The 20,541-nt window shown below is 36.3% G+C and overlaps 1 protein-coding gene and 1 long non-coding RNA gene across 2 annotated transcripts in view; one reads left to right on the top strand and one right to left on the bottom strand.

Annotated features, from left to right (window-relative positions):
- LOC132915221 (serine-rich adhesin for platelets-like) overlaps positions 1-20,541 on the top strand; it is an 89,784-nt gene that overhangs the window by 12,005 nt on the left and 57,238 nt on the right. The window contains exon 2 of the mRNA XM_060974963.1: positions 13,629-13,740. Coding sequence (XP_060830946.1) covers positions 13,699-13,740 — 42 coding nt within the window. The 5' untranslated portion in view covers positions 13,629-13,698. The remainder of the gene's footprint in view (positions 1-13,628; positions 13,741-20,541) is intronic.
- LOC132915096 (uncharacterized) lies at positions 15,894-17,704 on the bottom strand. Its single transcript, XR_009659781.1, has 3 exons — positions 17,414-17,704; positions 16,511-16,581; positions 15,894-16,426 (listed from the first exon to the last, which is right to left on the bottom strand). It is a non-coding gene; the product is annotated as an uncharacterized LOC132915096 (long non-coding RNA).

Below are 20,541 nucleotides of genomic sequence, written 5' to 3' on the forward strand. Positions count from 1 at the left end.
GTAGATGTTGAACAGCAGAGGTCCGAGAACACTGCATTGGGGTATGCCAGCTTCTATTGGGAATGTTGAGGTCGTAGCGTCTAAGTGTTTTACCATGAATTGTCTATTAGTTAGCTAGGATTGTAGAATGGAGTAGTAGGTGTGTGGTAGGGTTTTCTTCAGTTTGAACAATAGTCCTTCGTGCCATAATTTGTCGAATGCCTGTTGAATGTCTAGAAATACAGTGCAATATTTTTTCTCTTCCAAGTCTTGGGTGATTTTGTGAGTTATACGATGAATTTGCTCTATCGTAGAATGTTGCTTTCGGAAACCGAATTGGTAGCCTGGCAGTGTTTTTAGATCCTCTAAGAGTGGAAGGAGTCGAATCATTAGCATCTTGTCGAATAGTTTGGACAAGGTGGGCAGAAGACTAATTGGGCGATAAGAGCTGGTTTCGTGTATTGATTTTCCAGGTTTGGGAATGAGAGTAATCAATGATATTTCCCAGGGCTTGGGACAGTATTGAAGGCGGAGAATTGCATTAAAAATGGAAGTGATGATTGCAATTTATTTTATAGGAAGCTCCTTAATGGCTTTGTTACTTATCAGATCATGCCTTGATACTTTTTTGGGATTTAGGCATCGGAATAATTCTATGACTTCTAGAAATGAGAAAGGCTCGATAGGAGGAGACATCTGGAAGGAAGAGTATTCAGTTATTTCGTCTGGAGTAGTGGGGGAATTTGGTTAGAAGTTGAACACGTACGTCATGGTTTGTAGTCGCTACTGTCTGGAAATCTCGTCCAGTTAACGTTAATCGTCGTTCATAGTACAATACACAATACGTTAGGCAACAATGTGTTCTGTGAAATAATTTGGCAACTAAGTGATTGCGGATTTTGTCGATACCACTTAATGGCAAACTCCGCAATCACTTAGTTGCCAATCCAATAAACAGGTCGAACATGTACAAATTCAAACAGGTATGATTACGTATATAATTATGTATAATTGTATAATATCGTAAATATAACGAAAGGAAGTCCGTTTCAATATCAAAATACTAAAATTCCAAATTCTATGTATCGCAAAAATGTCGATCGTCGTAACGAAATTACAACTTGTGGCGGCATTTGAAAGCAAATACTACCGAACGACAATTACTACAGTTGGACGACTGCAGCGCAGTGGTTAGCGTCTTAGGTTACGAACGTTAGGGACTCCGGTTCGAATCCCCGGCGATTTCTCGGAGTTTTCGATTTTTCTTCCACGCATTTAAATTATAAGAAAAGCAGCAGAACCTAATCTCTCGGCCTCCACACGAGCAATAATAGCACTATCACCCACAACTATAATATACCGACTAGCCCACAACTAACTATTATCATCACAATCATCATAGCACCTCGAACTGTAATTTCGATTGTAAAGTATTTACGTTCCTTGTCAATTCCATAATCTTACGCAATATCGTATAACAGAGAAGGACAAAAATGATAAAAAGTACTGAAATTTCAGTTTTCTAAAAGTATTGCGGATTTTATCGATACCACCTAATGGCAAAATCCGCAATCACTTAATTGCCAACCCAATAATAAGTTTCTGCTTATTTTACGCAAACACGATAATCGGTAAAGTTTGAACGACCGAGTCTGAATATAATTTTATGCCATGTTCAATATTCGGTTATTTGTCAAATCGATTAAATCACAGAAAATATTCATTGTTACGTCTCGTTTCAATCTGTGTACGTTAGAATTTAGTATTATGTTATGGTTTGATTCCAATTTAGACATTGACTTGTTTCACGGATTATTTCAAGCGGATGGAGGTCGATAAATTGAATAGGAAGAGTTGAATGATAAATGTATATTTCTGCGTCAAGTGAAAATTCCTGGGAAGCTATGGAACTGTGTAATTATACAATTTGACGAATTCGATAGGAAAAATTCATGACAAAGGTAGGTTTCCGCATCGGGTCATTTCTTCATCGAACATTTCAACGAAGATACACAGCATACTTGCAGTCTTATTATATTCATCTTATTGGCAACTAAGTGATTGCGGATTTTGCCATTAGGTGGTACTGACAAAATCTGCAATCATTTAGTTAGTCCTATGGAATCCAACTATGGGGAACAGCAAGTAACTCCAACATAGAAATTCTTCAAAACCTTAAGATCCCTAACAGATGCACCTTGGTACCAACGAAACGATACATCACGACCTCAAGATACCCACAGTCAAAGAAGAATTATCCAAATTCAGCAATAGACACAGCACAGGAGTTAACGACCAGCAAAACCCTCTAATTACTCAACTACTCGACACGTCGGAGCAGATCCGCAGACTAAAAAGACATCACACCTTAGACCTAAGCACTAGATTCAAATAGAATCAAACATACTATGAACACTTATTAATCATGTCATAGTACCAAGTCAGATAAATTTACTTAAAATTCAACTACTTACTAAATACTAACTACTAAAATTCATTTACTTAAAACAGATAAAAAAAAGAAATTTAGTTGCCAATCTAATAGAATGTACTATACGTGGCATAAAAATCAACGAACTGGAGTCGGTCGATTTGACTCGTTGGATTTTCGAACGTGTCTCGTACGAAAGTACTGGCACGCCGCGATCATCTTTAGAATCGACGGGTTAAAATCGACTACGACGAATTAGAAACGAGCTACCACGTGCCCGGTGTATTCCGAATGATCATTTTGCACTGACGCGTTAATATCTCGAGCACACCTGAGAATTGGACTGTAAGCGGCCTGGTCGAATTCCATCGCAAGTGGCCTCGCGTTCACGCACGTTTAATTATAGAAATGAAGTCGTGTACCTGGCCTAACCATACTCATGGGAGTAGCGTATGGTAATCCTAGCGAAGTAAGTTTTAGTAAAACTATAAATAATCCCGGCAATAAGACGAGAGGAACATGGTGGAATACCTGGGTCAGCAGACGTTCTGGTTTAGACGGTTAGATTTAAAGGCTGCGGTGTTCTCATCTTCGCCTTCGAATTTCCTCCCACGATGCACAGAAAAAATCTGTAAACCTACGCTCGTTATACGCCGACGTTGCCCAAATTTCCAACCTACTCGTTCGACCTGAAATCGCCTCGAAATCTTTGAATTTAAATTTAATCTGGACCCTTGTCACAATATGCAAATCATCGGTCTTTACTTGTTGTGGTAGATAGGAAATGATCAAAATTTAAGACAGTATCGTATTTAGAATCGTTGCGCGAATTCCTACGTCTATTTTGCTCAGTGAACCAAGTTTGAAGTTTCGATGGAATTGGTAGGCTCGGTGCAAATGTTGTGACGTATTTTCTTTATTTAATTTTTAATTTGTCAATTATTTTTTTTATTTAATTTTACAATTTGTCCAGCTGGACATTCGGAAAATGTTTCTGGCACTGTGACATGCGTTTATACTTGATGTGCTTCCATAATCAGTTGGCTATTGCGATTTCTTTAACAATTTTGGGAAACGTGTACCTAAAATGTGTTGCAGAAAGTAAGGGATGACGAGTATACTCGTCAAGCACAGTGTGTGGCAGAAAGTAAGGGATTACGAGTATACTCGTCGAGCACTTGACTGTTATAATATAGTTATAATACAGAATTAGGTTGTAGTATACTCGTCATAGCTCGAAATATTGCCATTTCATTTTGACGAGTATACTCGTCGAAAATAATTAACTGGTGAAGGATTGAACGATAGAATTCGATTATTTTAAATGTCGATAAGCGAAGAAGAGTAGAGAATCTTCGCTTAATTCGCTTAATAGGGAAAATAAGGTGAAAGAGACGTAGATCGAACGATTATTCTAAAAATTCGTATTAATTACAACTTATGGTCGTTTCTTCCGATTATTCTACACTTTTTATCCGGCATTTTATTCCATCCTCTGCCGTAGAATTTTTCCTATTTGTTATTAAAATATCCTTGCAACGCATCCCGTACTTCATCCTCGGTATTGAGTTTTTCTGTTCGCAAAGGAAAAATGAATTTTCTACCTCTCTAAACGAAATACCAATCAATCTGGAAAAAATCCAGAAAGCTGCCTCTGTTGCAATCTATTCGATATTCCTGCAAAACCCAATCCCTAAAATGCGCGTTGTCACAGAGAATGTAGTTGTGTGACGTTTGCTAACCGAACTCTCGATAAGAACTAATTCTTTTAGCGATGTTGCGCAACTTTGAAACAACTGTACGACCTCTGACTTTTAATCAAATTACCTAAAAATAACTCGTACTATCGCAAACGCTATTTTCTTGCTTTGCATTCGAATATCTAAAAGATGTACAGGGTGGTGAACATGAAAAGTGCTTCAGATGTCCGAGGACAGATAGTGCGTCAAAACCACTGTATAGTTGAACGTATCGTATCAACTTCTGTAAGCGATAGTTCCATTTTCTAAGTAGATGATATTCGAAATAACAGAAATATCTGAAATACACAGAATTTCTGCGACGAACTGTACACATGATTATAATTAACACGCACAAAAGTCGACTGAAATTTTCTGAGAAACACGTGCGTGTTGCCGATGCGTGTCAAAGAAACCAGTCGCACATTCTAACATTCCATTAATTTTATTAATGGAATTTTTCAAGCCAAGATTAGAGTTATTAATATCAAAAAATTGTACAATCAAATTTGACAAATTACAAGCCGCCATCCTATTCGACGTAGAATGGTAAAGTTGCAAAAACCGTAAAATGGAAGTCTGTAACCTGCAATTCGTGTTTTGTCAATTCGCTAATATCGCTCGTTAGTTGGTTATTGCGCGAGAAAGCTCTTATGGGGTTAAAGTTTGTTCGTGCTTTATCTACTTCTTAGCTTTTAGTCTTTGAATCGTAAACGCGTGGCAACTAAGTGATTGCGGTTTTGTGAATACCAGCTAATGACAAAATCCGCAATCAGTTAGTTGCCGACCCAATAAATATCTCAGCAGAACTCTGCTGCTTTCGTCAACCTAATGACACGGTTCGACGTAGACCTTCGACGATGATAACGAGCGGAGATCGGAGAATAAAACGTGCGTGTATATGGTGGTCGATCGACGAGACGCAGTCGCCGCTGCTTTCTCCCTAAACGAGCTAAGGAGGCTTCTAATTGCAGCCAGCGATGACACGAACGAGTTTCCATCGTTCGACGAATATATCGAAAACGAACGACGATGAAGTCGGTGTCGCTCGATTCTTAACCATAAAAGACCATCCGCATTACGTCATGAGACGTGAGTCACGATAGCTACTGGCCTAAAAACACTATTGCGACGACAAACCACATCGCGTCGATATAATTTCCTGCAGAGAGCATCGTCAAGGCTGTGCACGTTAATTCGAATATAAAGGCGCCGATTTGCCCTCCTCCGCCGAGCTCAGCGAATACACAGCGCGGATCCACCGATCGATCGATCGATCGATCTATTTTCGTGTTGAATTAGAAATGGCCATCGGTGAAAAACTCCTCGATCGCCATTTTTGGTACGAAGTTTTTTACTAGTTGGCTGTTGCAACCTGTTCTTCAAAAGTTTACAGCTAAAATGTGTGGGAGAAAGTAAGCGAGTATACTCGTCAAACACAGAGTATATATGGCTGTCATAATATAGAATTAAGTTGCAACGAAATGACTATTTTATTTTTGAATTTCATTGTTGCAATTTACTGCAATTTAAACAGCAAATGGTAACTATTTTTTACGCGTGACGAGTATATTCGTCAAACACAGAGTATGTATGGCTGTCATAATATAGAATTCGGTTGAAACGAAACAACTGTTTTATTTTTGAATTTCATTGTTGCAATTTACTGCAATTTAAACAGCAAATGGTAATTTTTTACGCGTGACGAGTATATTCGTCAAACACAGAGTATGTATGGTTGTCATAATATAGAATTCAGTTGGAACGAAACGACTGTTTTATTGTGGGATTTGATTCCTGACAGGTCTCGTCGTAACACAAAAGATTTATATTTCTTCGTGACGAATATACTCGTCAAACACAGAGTTTTGATATAAAATTAAGTTGTGACGAAAGGACTATTTTATTGTGAAACTTGATTACTGCCAGGTCTCGTCGTAACGCAAAATATTGCCATTTCTTCGTGACGAGTATACTCGTCACAAGCAGCTAACTGGTTGAGTAGGTTTCACTGATGATTTCCGTTTAAATCGACGGTATGTATTTTCAGCTGAATTCAACCTAGTCGTTGCTAAGAATATAATTAAAATTCCATTGGTTTTTTTAAAGTGACAGTGTTTATCTCGTTTTAACTCTGCTTTCATAGCTGCGCGCTACAAATAGCAACAAAATTTCAAAAGCTTAACGCCATATTTCACGTATGTAGTACACCAGGAACTGGCCTGTCAAAAATGTTGAAATCAGATAGGATATTCGTGATATTCCGCTTACTGGACCGGATTTCAAGAAACCGGCGACGTAAAACGAATTCAGTTAATATCGCCAGGCAAGGAGCGAGTAAGAAGGATCTTTTGGGACGAATTCTATTTCAAGAGAGGTGGATTTAACGCTTGAAAGCGGCACAAAGTATTCACACAGAATATACAGCCCGCATGGCCTTGTTTTCACATCATGCGTTAAAAATGGCTGTCTTTCATCTCGGTGTAAGTGTGCGCGCGTCTGATCATTAACCTTTGATTGGAAACCTTAAGTTATCATCGATATTAAAAGCTTCGTATGCTATTTCATCGAACGTTTTAATTTTAACAAAATCGATAACTTTATATTTTATATTATATAAGAAGTCTATGATAAACGTCTTAAATTCTTTTTCAGACGAGTAGTAGCTTTATCAAAGAATTCTATATATATATATATATATATATATATATATATATATATATATGCTGTAACATCCAAATTTATTATCGAGCATGTTGTATACAATTTTCGATAAATTCATTGATAATTTTAACTTGCTTAAAATTGTGCAAGAAACGCGCCGAAATCTTTCGAAACGCGTAAGAAACATAGAAATGCTCAGAGCTGATTCGATAAGTCGTATATTAAACGAACAGACTGAAACATTGGTTTGACAATTAAGTGATTGCGGATTTTGTCATTGGGTGGTATCGACAAAATCCGCAATCATTTAGTTGCCAACCCGATACATATGTAGGTACATATACGTATAAATAAATCAGTTAAATATGTGTAAATTGAAATAAATCAAGGAAAAAGCTGCAGACAATAAATAAAGCAGATCCTGTCACTGTTTCAATGCAATTACGATAGTAAATTTTATGTCATAATTATGAAGTCTATAGTGACAGATAAAAGACAGTTTACGGATTGGCACACTATGAGTGGCAGTAATTTTTATGAAATATTTTTTATGCAGAAAAGAACTGTTTATATCGCTACTTTATAAAAAAGAAACATTTCAGAAACGTGCAAACAATTTCGTATCATTTTGATAACAACCGCGTGATTTGCAACATATTGGGTTAGCAACTAAGTGGTTGCGGATCTTGTCATTATCACTTTATGATAAAACCCGCAATCACTTAGTTGCAAAGACAATATTATATTACGTTTATTAATTGTATCGTTTGAACGTCGAGTATAATTTGATTTTGTAAAATTATCATCTTCTCTCGTACTTTTTAACCGTCAAACTTTCTTCTGTTCGCCATTGTGTAATAATCATGAAACTCTTAAAACTTGTAATTTGTCAAACAACGTTGTAGTAGAAATAGAAACATAATGTTTCTGTCGCGATCTGACTATCGTTGAAATTCGTTTGCAATTACGTCATCATTTCGAAATATATCACAATTACGAAATTGTGATTTTATGGTGGTGAAACGTGGCACACGTATTAACGTAAGTACAGTAACCACAGTTGTTGGCACTGTTATACGTTGTTACGCAATTAATAATTGATTTATTTGCGTATTTGATTATCGATTATCAAAAGTAATTATATTTGATTCCCGTGGCTGTGATGATCAAGCAATTTCCGCGTTCATTCGATTACGCTGATACAACGATTGAAAAGCATGGTGGGAATGATAAGAGCATACGAAGAGTAAATGTAATTGGGTTATAATTTGTAACAATGTTTCGTTGTAACATTATGGTCCCTTTCTCTTGCAAATATTTCTGTAACGATGATTTGTACAGTTAGACATTAATGTACAATGTAATATACGATAACATAGAATAATAGACACTTAATTGATTAAGAACCAAGCAATGATAAATAAAATTGGACAAAATGGGTTACACGTTGCTATGTTAAAGTATAAAGAATAGAGGGAAAATCATAGATATAAAACAAATTTAATATAATAAAATAATGTAGTGTCTTGCTTCTCTTGAAAATATTTCTGCAGTAGTAAGATATATTATTAGACACTTTGATAGTAACAAGTTTAATGTAGTAAAATAATATAGTGTCTTGCTTCTCTTGAAAATATTTCTGTAGTAGTAAGATATAACATTAGACACTTTAATAGTGAGAAGTTTAATATAATAAAATAATATAGTGTCTTGTTTCTCTTGGAAATATTTCTGCAGTAGTAAGATGTAACATTAGACACTTTAATAGTAACAAATTCAATGTAGTAAAATAATATAGAGTCCTGCTTCTCTTGAAAATATTTCTGCAGTAGTAATATATAACATTAGATGCTTTAATAGTAACAAGTTCAATATAATAAAATAATATACTGTTTTCCTTCTCTTGAAAATATTTCTGCAATAGTAAGATATAACAGTAGACACTTTGGCCTTCTTAAATTATATTTTGGTAATAAGCAGCAACAAGGAAAAATAAACTGAGGTAAAATGATGTACATGTTACTGTACCAAAGTACAAGCAATACAGCATGAATCACAAATATAAAACAAATTTGTCATACAATGTCTGTCAAAAAAGTAATTTAGAGATACTTGAATGTCTTCGAATTTGGTAGAATTGTAGAATAAAAGTGGAAGAAAAAATAGCAAGAAACGAGATAATGTCTCAAATATTATCTTATTTATATTATATTATATATCACATAAACAAATATAGAGTAGAAGTTAGGATTAAAGCGTAAAGCTTGGCAAAAGAGATCAAAGCTAAAGGTAAGTAGAAAAATATACAATGAAGGAAGAAAAATAAGTTTCTACATGTAAAACACGTTTTACGAGAGAAATCATTCAAATGTATATAAAATATTTCCAATAGAAGGAAAACAGTATATTATTTTACTACATTAAACTTGTTACTATTAAAGTGTCTAATGTTATATCTTACTACTACAGAAATACTTTCAAAAGAAGCAGGACACTATATTATTTTATTATATTAAACTTGTTACTATTAAAGTGTCTAATGTTATATCTTACTACTGCAGAAATATATATAAAATTTCCCTAAAAAATAACAAAAATTGCTCATTTTCAACGTTTCTATAATTCTAATATTCACCAGATTCCTCGACATTAAAATAGATAATTATCCAGTAACGTTAAATTAATTGGAAAAAAGAGTAAAAGTACAAAACTATTTGTTTCTCGTACACGACATATTCTGCAAATAAATTAACAATAAATTATAACAATATAGATGCTGAGCATCGAATCAATTAATTTCATGAAATTAATGATAAATTTAGATCTTGCCCTGGCTAATCCTCTAGGCGACCTCCTAGTTTACCGAAATCAAGAATCAGTCTCGAAGCTATGTATTAAACATCTGAGTAACCAGAAACTCGTTGAACCGAGTGATCCTCCATTTGCTCGCGAAGAACGCGTGTCCATTACCAAATGTAATTCGCAAAAGTTCTATACTCGAAAGAAGAGGAACGTGAGTTGAAGGTGGATCGCCAGTATCGAAGTGAACCTTCTCTCTCTCTCTCTTTCTCTCTCCCTCTCCCTCTCTCTCTACTCCGAATGAAGATCGAAAGATCTGTTCAGTGGTGGGTGGGACGAGTGGGCGCATACAGCTTCGCCGCAATTACATTTCCTCGTGCGATCGTTTTCGTGCTTCCTTCGTCCACGGTCATTCGAGTACTTGACCCCGGAACTGGCATGGAATATCTGTTAAATACTGCAGCCACGACTGCTTAGGATCGATATGTTCGAGTAGCTCGATTAAAATACACGTAAATTGGTGTTATCCGACAGCAAATATTTACCGAGACTTGTATTTTTCTGAATATAATCGAATCAATCGAGTCCACATATCGTTTTCTTCGTCAGATGTATTGGGTTGGCAACTGAGTGATTTTGTCGATACCATCTAATGACTGTGTACTGTACAAGTGAACATTGTGTATATATATATATATATATATATAAAAGGACATTTCTCTACAGTTTGACAAATATATATATACATATGTATAGAATAATATTGTATAATACACAATAAATTTCATACATGCATTGTACAGTACAATATATTTGTACAATGTATATTATACAAAGTGATATAGATAATACATATTATGTTATATATTATTATTTTGCATAGTATATATTATACAAGTAACAAAGTACAATATATGAGAACAAAATGTTCAGCATTATACTATAATTAGCAATTTACAATAAATTGTATAACATGTATTGTACAGTACAATGTATTTTACACAAAGTGATATATATAATACATATTATATTATGTATTCTTATTTTGTATAGTATATATTATACAAATAACAAAGTACAATAACTAAGAACAAATTGTTTAGTATTATACAATAATTAGCAATTCACAATAAATTGTATTGTACAGTACAATGTATTTGTACAATGTATTTTACACAAAGTGATATATATAATACATATTATATTATGTATTCTTATTTTGTATAGTATATATTATACAAATAACAAAGTACAATAACTAAGGACAAATTGTTTAGCATTATACAATAATTAGCAATTCACAATAAATTGTATAACAGGTATTGTACAGTACAATGTACTGGTACAATATATATTATACAAAGTGATATTGGCAACTAAGTGATTACAGATTTTGTCATTAGGTGGTATTGACAAAATCCAATATTCTCGATACTTCATATATTTTTGCAAATTATCTGAAAAATCATGGTGCAAGCGACCGGCTGTTGTTTCTACGTGCAAAAATAGATCAAAGAGAAAGAGCGACGTTTTTTCGTTTGTGGCTTCGTTTTCGAGAAGAACGAGCTTGAAGATCCGTCGGGTGCTCGTATGCTAATCGCAAGTTTCCAGCTGACTGACTGCGTTTTCTCCTCATGTTCGTATTTCTGAACATGGACAACATCACGATTTGCTTCCTATCGTTGCTGTTGTCTTGTTTCCTTATGTTCTCTTATTGGCAACTAAGTGATTGCGGATTTTGTCATTAGATGGTAATGACAAAATCCGCAACCACTTAGTTGCCAGCCCAATATATACTGTATTCGCGTTTCGAAAGGTTCCATAAATAAGCAGAAGAGCATTACATTTTAAGAATCACGTTAATAAAATGATTTTGGACACGTGTTACATTAATAAAACAACACGTGTTCAGAGCTTCGACCGTGTCGAAAGAACAGTCGGTGCCTCGAAAGATACTTCGAAAATCGTTCGCTTTCAAGCAAAGTGTTCGTGATTCTGCCTGTAATATCTGTTTCCGTTTTACTGCCTTGTAACAAATGTCTGTCGTGTAATTTTTATTCATGGGAGGTTTGAGTTAGGAGTAGGAGCATTGTTATTTGCCATGGGAAGCTAGCTACTATTACAACAAGTATAATAACACGGCGGGGAATAAATCGCATATATTACAAAAAAGACCGTGAAATATACCGTGTTACGTAGAAACCAAATAATTTACAAACTTGAATCTGTAAAATTGCATCACGAAAAATATAGGCGAGGGAATCGTTGCAAACTTTTCTCCTGCTTATCTCAATTATTAAAATCTTTCAATATTAAAGTTATCGCAATTATTAAAAATTCTGAACGAAAAGGAAATATTTAACTCAGCAACAACTCATTAAAAAATAAATACCAGGTATTTATTAAATACTAAACATACTTATTGATAATAATAAGAAAAAATAATTGACAAATTCACTCGCAAAATTGAATTCTAAATAAGCGAAAAGCTCACTTTTCTCTTACTTTTAAACGACAAATACTGCGTTCACTTTTCCCATTTCGTTTTTACGTTGTATTTGCACATGAAACGCGCTGCAACCGAGACACCGCAATAAATTTAAACAAAAGAGGCGTCCGATCGCGTGAGTCTGCTGCGTCCGGATTTGCGTGCACCCGGATGCAACGAACTGTATCCGAACTAATAATTACAATGAACGTTCAGGTACCGGTACCCTTAAAACGTAAAACAGAGTTCGCTGATAATTTTGCTTTTTTCCATTGCTTTCAAAAAACGTCACCGCGCTTTTCTTTTTCCAAGCATACGTTGCTCGATTACAACGTTTTCAATTGACTGAAGATTTTATTCACGAAATTTTCACGCTACGTAGATTGTTCACAAATGCAACGCAAAGGTCATTCGTCGTTGTGGAATTTCCTTTCTACGTACGTTTTTCTGTACGTTACGAGAACAAGATAAAATGAACTGTCGTGGACGAGATAATACGTCGCATCGTATTTTATGTGAATTATTTTTTGCAAAATAAAGTGTCATAAAATTGCACAAAATATTGAATAAACTAAAAAAAAATATTAAATGAAACTTAATTATGTTTAATTAATTGCTCTTCGACCTACGGTGTTCAGTCTAAAAAGCCTAAAGTGTCTTTTCTATCTATGCTTTGTGACACAGGAATGTTATAATAAATAATTTTCTGAGATCAACATGATCGGTAAAAAAATTACTCGAAAATGTAGTCAATTTGCTGGGAGATGGACGCGATGATTAAAAAACGTAAATTGGAAAACCGATGGAAATTTCAAATTGGAAATTTGCAGTGGGTTATTAATTAATTCGAGAACTGTATCGTTAGAAATCTTCTTTTTCTTTTACAATTTTTTGATAATAATCTTTCGCTTTGATAGATAATAGAAAGATAAAGAAAAGTTTCTAAATATAATAAAAAATGTTGCTTATTACCGAAAACAATTTTTGTACTGTGACATTCTTCGTATTAAATAGCGTAGTTTTAATTTAAAAAGAAAATAGTTCACTATTTCAGTTAATTTTTTCATTATCTCAAAATTAATACATTATTATTCCTCAACATTAATACAAAACGAATAACTATTTCATTTCAAAATACAACTATTATTATTACTCTGGCGCAATGCATCTTTCTGGCCGAAAATCCAACAAATATTCACGTAATTCGAGTGTTATCCAAAACACAGTAAGATAATTAACATTTTACCGACAAAAAGCCGATTAATAGGCTATTAGTCGGTAAGCGTCGGCGACAAAAAGCTGATTAATAGGTTATCGGTCGGTAAGTGTCGGCGACATAAAGCCGATTAATAGGCTATCGGTTGGTAAGCGTCGGCTAAAAACACCGATTAATCGGCTATCGATCGGTAAAGTGTTAATTTTCGCTTAAGCGAAACACGGTTTATCTAAGTTTCCAGAAATTTTATTATTAAACGTAACTCATGTTTGGCCATATTTTGCCATGTTATATATCATATATTTTCTATTGGTTTCAGAAAAAAAAAAAAAAAACGGATCACCCGTCGAGTGGTCGCAGAACGATCGTCGTTTAAGCTACGATGGCAGCACCGCAGGCCTCCTCGCGTTTGGAATTGTTGCAGGTAGGAATATTTCCTCTTCTCACGAACTATTTCTTCGATAAACTCGGTTATGTGTATTAAAACCAGCATAAAAGTCTCGTATGAAATTGTAATCTCGATAGCTTGTGCATCTTTGCTGGTCTCTTCGCCTTTTACAAATGACTCTACTATTATTAGGTTGGCAATATTTAAACAATTCTACGAATATTCAAAGTGGAATCTTGAAACGATATCGATGACAAATTAATAAGATTGATTAGGCACAAGTTGAGTACTGGACTGTGGTTCGTTTCAATATTTTTAGAATATGTGGCGGCACTCGACAACAAATACCGCCACTAGACATTAACTAAAATCGGACAACGATAGCGCAGTGGTTAGCGCCTTAGATTACGAACGTTTCGGGTCCCAGGTTCGAACCCCGGTGCCCCGATATTTTTCTTCCACGATACAATAATTAGAAGTAAATACAATAGACCCCCAGCAGCCGACATCTACAGCCAATTTACAACTACCCAGGGCCTAATTAATCCACAAATATTTATTACATTGCCCAGTTAGTTATACATATACCTACATAGTAGATGTGAACATGAACACTGGAAAACTATAAACACGTCGTTGAAAAATAATCGTTGTGGACAAACCTTAAAATCTAAAACATCTTCGTGCTTCGTCTGTATCAAAATTAATCGTAATATCCATTAAACAAACTTTAATGGACGAACTTAAAGGACGTTATGGAACGTATTGAAGCGCACGTGTGCACGAGATTGTTGTTGATTTTCCAAACGTCCGCTTTACGATATCGTAAGGAATACGAAAGTTCAACAGGAGGAAAAACCACGTTCTACTCGTAGCCCTTACTTCAACAGCTCATGACCAGCTCGTAAATTCATTTAAACAAAATAAGAAATATCGAGATTAAAATACAACTAGGAGCTTCTAAGGTTCCAGTATTATCGTTAACGCAAAAAAGCCACACTTGGCAAAGTTCAGATACACGCGATAATCTTCTGCTTCTTTGGACGTTGCGCTGGCCAAGAGTGTGTCTGATCGTCTCGTAGAATGAAATTCCATGGAACTGGTGTTCGAGGCCAGGTTGGCAACGATAATGGTAAAATCCGTGTAGTTGCGTTAGAATCCAGGCAGGAGTATTCGTTTCGATTACCTAACCGTGTCCACGATCGCAAGAGTCCTTGCCAGTCCTGTAATCTTGAAATGCTCGAGCTGGTTAAGGCGGTGCGCCTTGTATCGCCTTCTCCTTTGGCCCACGTAGCGCATATATGGCATCTTGTTCTTGGCTCGTATACACACAGCTGTACGACTAACGACTAATACGTACAGATGTAGCCGAAATCAACGAGCACCGACCATGTGTTAGCAAGTGGCCACGCTTGTCTCCGACCTCTCCCAAGCCGGTGATTTGTCAACACTGGAGTTTCGGGAAATGGTCACGGTTCGACGAGACATTCGATAGTCGCTAAACTGAACGATCATGTTTCAGTTGTCGCAACATTTGTGTTCGATTACGTAGTATGTGTCATGTACTTTTTATTATTATTGTCACATTATGATTATCAGTGAGTCTTTTTTTACTTGAACCGATGATACGTGCACCTTATATGTGCAGGGTGGCTCCTAACGTTTTTCTTTTTTTATTTAATTTGTACTTTACAATTTGTCCAGGACATTTGGTACATTTTTCTAACTTAATTGCAAAATAACATGTGGACGACTTTAAACAGCTGAGTTATTCGTTGTATGAAAACTTGTTTCGAGGGAAAGTTGCATGGTATCCAGGGAGACGTACAGTGCTCTAATTCATTTTTTATTATCTTAACTTTTTAGCGAGATATTAGGGTCAGCATGAAATTTTTTTAATGCAACGTCTAATATTTGTTTCTCAAACTAGTAAAAATCAATTATGCAAAATTTGATGACTTACCCGATACTATGCAACTTTCGTTTCAAACGCTTTTTCATACAACCAATAACTTGCGAGTTATTTTAAGTCGTGTCAAGAGCCCCAGCCTGTATATTACTAGAAAACACATACAGGGGAGAGTCGTGCAGTAGCGAGCGTTTTAAGTATCTTCCCCATAAGCTTGACCATAGTGGGAAAAAAATCAAAATTTAAAACGTGAGTTTAAAAAATGGAATTTGATAAAAAGAGGGAAATCAGTTGGTAATGAAATTCAGTAATAAGAATGAAAAAAGTTTCAAGAGGAAAAATGTCGTGATTTGTACGATACGTACGACATATTTTCAATGAGATTCTTCTTCCTTTCAATTATTATATTTCTTGCAATATACCAGTGTAACAACGTGTACGTGTAAATAATTCAATGAAGATCAAGAATTATGATCAGGTCAATTACGGTCATGAATGAAGTTTGCAATTTTGCGTGCCATCTTTATTGGATGATACGTATATGCATCGATCATCGGCAATCTGGATCATCTCGCTGGGAAGTTCTTAAGTGCTGAGCTTGTTGACTTATTGCCAGTCGTGTTGCCAGAGGCAGAGGGTTCATCAGCCTGGCCACATCCTGCTACAGTCTAAAGTCTAGGCAGAACTCTTATCGCTTTTCACGTGCCACGCCAAGGGTCACCGTGACCCCGTGTCCCCGAGTCATCGCCCCGTGCACGCGATCCTCGCATGCGGACAGCAGAGAGCGCCAGGCCTTTTGTCGTCAGCCAGAAACTATAACATCCGCGACTACATCCGCGATTTTTAAACTAACTTCTTAACTAACTTCTAACTTCTTAAAAGTATTCTGCCACTCACAGTTGCTATGCAGTTTGACACTCTGGAGATTGGAAGCGCCAATTCGCGTTTTTCGTACTTGATGCGGTGTCCTATAAAAAATTTAGCTGTTGTTAAATAAAAGAGTAAAAAAAAGAAAAGATAATGGACATTGGACGAAATGTTACGCAAGTGTTTTTACACTATATGCTTCGATAATTCGAAACCATCAATTTCAGTATATTAGATGTAATATTGGTCGCTTTGAATATTTTTCAATCGCTGCGAAACAGCCGGGAAGTGAGGCTACGTGGTTGCCAGAGCAGCGGGTCCCCAGAGTGTTAAAACCTGACGACACATTTATGCTTCCGGCTATCGACGATTTACTTTTGGAAACAGATCGACGCCACGCCGTGCGTCGACCTTCCACACGTGCACCACCTCTACACGTGGTGTCTGTAATTGTGGTATAATTGGCGACACGGTGCTTCTACGTGAAAAAGTACGTCGAAAGTGTGGAATAAAATTTATTCATTCGAGGCGTCGTTTTCGAGAAAATCGAGCCTGTAAATTGGGCGGGTGTAGCCAAATCTGGTTAATTCCGGACTCCACGGGACGAAATAATCGACAGTAAATTGTTCTTCGTGAAAAAATAAGTGGAAGGTGTAGAATAAACCTCATTCATTGGACGCTTGGTTTTGGGGAAAACCGAGCTTCTAAAGTTGTCGAGTATACTCCAACTTAGCTAATTTGGGGCACGGCAGGACCGAATTATTGACAGGGAGTTTTCTATATGGGTGAAAATGGGTCGAAACTTACATTCGTCACTAGCGAATAAATATCCAATTATTTTTCTGAATAGAATATTATTTGTGTAAGAATTTATCTGAAGGAAAATTTAATAACTTATTCGGATAGAATTATATAATGTATATAAATATTTACGTGTTACATCGTGGAGAAACATGATACTAAACGTGATTTCCAATATATTTACAAACCTCGTTCTGCAATTGCAATATTTATTGACTTTGTTAATTGCCAGGTTAGAAAGTTTATCGTCACGTGGAAAATTATTCGTCCGATAAGCGAATAGTGAGAATTGTACCGGTATCTGTATACGCTTGTACAAAATTATATGGAAACGGATAATTAATCAGTCAGCTGTTGCAACCTCTTTGAAAACTGTGTAGTTAAAAATGCGTCGCAGAAAGCAAGAGATGGCGAGTATACTCGTCAAACACAGATTATGCATGGCTGTCAAGTTGTATCAAAACGACTGTCTTATTTTTAATTTTATTGCTGCAATTTACTACAATTCTAAGTTGAAATTTAAGCAGCAAATAGTAACTATTTTCTAAGTGTGACGAGTATATTCGTCGTAATACAGAATATCGATATTCCTTAGTGATGAGTATACTCGTCAAACATTATATATGCATTCCATAATATAGAATTAAGTTGCATCGAAACGACTATCTTATCTTTTAATTTTATTGCTGCAATTTACTGCAATTCTTAAACTGCAATTTAAACAGCAAATGGTAACTACTTTTTACGCGTGACGAGTATACTCGTCAAACACAGAGTATATATGGCTGTCATAATATAGAATTAAGTTGCATCGAAACGACTATCTTATTATTAATTTTATTGCTGCAATTTACCACAATTCCTAAACCATAATTTACTGCCATTCCTAAACTGTAATTTACTGCAATTCCTAAACTACAATGTAAACAGCAAATAGTAACTACTTCTTATCCGTGACGAGTATACTCGTCGTAGCACGAAATATCGTCATTCCTTCGTGACGAGCAAACCGGACAATCGTATTATCGCTCGAATAATTCTACAATCGTTATTCCAATGAATCTAGAAAACAATTTCTCCCCCATAACAAACAATTATTCCACATATAAAATACTCAACTGATACGAACCTGCTCCAATAATTATTTATCTGAAGTAAATATTTTTATTCGAAATAATTCGAATAATATCCAACTCCGAGGAGAACCGCAGACCAGACGACCAACGTGCCGTGTTTTTCGAGCGGAACCAAAGTCACAAGGGCGATCTCTCGAATAACAGAAGCTATGGAACAAAGGGCTGGCTCTTGGTGAAGGGAAGAAAGAAGCGGACATGGCGGTAAGGCGGGTAAAGAATATCAAAGAGATCGAAAAGAGTACGGTGGACGCTTGGCTTGTCAACCGCGACTGGTTACCAAGAGCCGTAACTATAATAATGTGACGTCACTTCCTTCGTCTTCGGTCCGTCATTCGATGGCCCCTGCGCTTTCTACTTCGAGTAGATAGCGATCGTCTGAATTGTTCTTGACCTCTCGCAAGAGGCGCGTGCATTTCAATGCGACTGTAAATCGGAAATTGTCCGCGCAAGCGTAATTTCTCTACGAGCAGAGATAGTCATTAATAGTCTTCACTACTATGATTTTTCCAGCTAAATTCCTCTGTTAACTGGTTCAGTCAAAACATGAACATCCAACCAGCACGCGTACATGTTGTAGCGCGTAGAGAACTTATTTATATCGGCGACTTATTAGAAGAACCATACGATTAGGAAAATTAAAGTTTCTCAGGAAGGAAATTAGCCTACACTGAGAAGTTACCAACAACTGGACAGTTTAACGCGAGGAAAAAATTCATTCTACTTTCGTAATTGAAACAACGATCTCGCAGATTAATCTTGCCACTTGCAGAGGTTTCCACTTGTCGAAATTTCCGAGGAAATGAAGAACGGTGAACGAAAATCCGACGTACAGCATTCTCAGTATTCTCAGCTTCCCCTACGTTAAAGAGATAGTCAAAGACGCGGCAGAAGATGAGAACTCTGCGTTCGACCGACGAGAAGCGATCAGCTTGCGCGTGGTCGAAGGGCGAAGGAGCATGCGACTCGCCTTGTCTTTTCTTGACAGAACCGAACGACCGATTTCTCACATCTTGCGACACACGGCACAGTTGTAGGTTCACTGCGAGTTGCGCAGGCAGCTGCGATACAACTTCTGTCGCAGAGGTAAACCTCTACTCGACTATTCGAAATTCCAACCACGCAGGTAAAGTGACGCACCTGGACACGTGGCGAGTAATTCGAATTGAAGTAAATTCTATCTCGCAGAAATATTTATTATATTATTATAAAAATCGTTGTGAGACAGCTTCCACTGTATGAACCTTAACCTGTTAGCTTCGCGTTTGATGAGTATACTCGTCGTCGCTTGTATTTATTTGCGCACTCCGCGGTACCTAAAGCTGTGAGTGTTTTCTGAAAGTAAATTCTGCTTATAATATTGCTTGTTGCTGCCACATGATGTGCATCGCCATACGCAGAAACCAGACTTCGCTTCGAATTTGATAAATGCACGAAGTGCGACGGATTGATTTTTCGTGGGTGGACGAGGAGGAGAGGATTTTCTATGCGCTTTCGATACATAAATAAGGCAGAAAATGTGTGCATATCAATAACAGAGCTGGCGTAGGTCGATTCTTACGGTTCTTCAGCTACCCACGTTGGCCTAAATCTCGTGACACGTTCTTTTTATCCTTCAAAATCCTTGTCGTCGACCTCTTGCTGAGATTTTCCGACACGAAATCGTGGCCGGTTGACGTCATCTTGTAAAAATAGTCGTCCGTCAACCTGGCCAACGTACAATAGTTATGAGCGCTGCGCATAATTGCACGCTTCGATCGCATAAACGTCGCAAGCATATCATTTTTAACGCGATAAGTGAAATAAATGTAACGTTGATACATATACAGCGAGTATATTATTCATTTAGCTGTCATCGTGTAGCTTATTACAACGAAATGGGATAGTAGCGAAGGGATTACGACGTGTAATGATCTTGTTAGTATACAAATTTAATTGATTCGATGTAAATTAGCGAGCACGATGTGCGAGTAATGTGGACGAGTTTAAAGTATCATGCGAATATGTAGCGGCATTAGAATTGAAACAACGAGATTATGTACTTACGTAACAGTATATTTATTAATTATTTTAAAGCATGATAAGATGATATATACATCGTTAACTTAGACCTTCAATTTATGCCAG

The sequence above is a fragment of the Bombus pascuorum genome, chromosome 16 (assembly GCF_905332965.1).
Source record: "Bombus pascuorum chromosome 16, iyBomPasc1.1, whole genome shotgun sequence".
In the NCBI taxonomy this organism is placed as follows: domain Eukaryota; kingdom Metazoa; phylum Arthropoda; class Insecta; order Hymenoptera; family Apidae; genus Bombus; species Bombus pascuorum.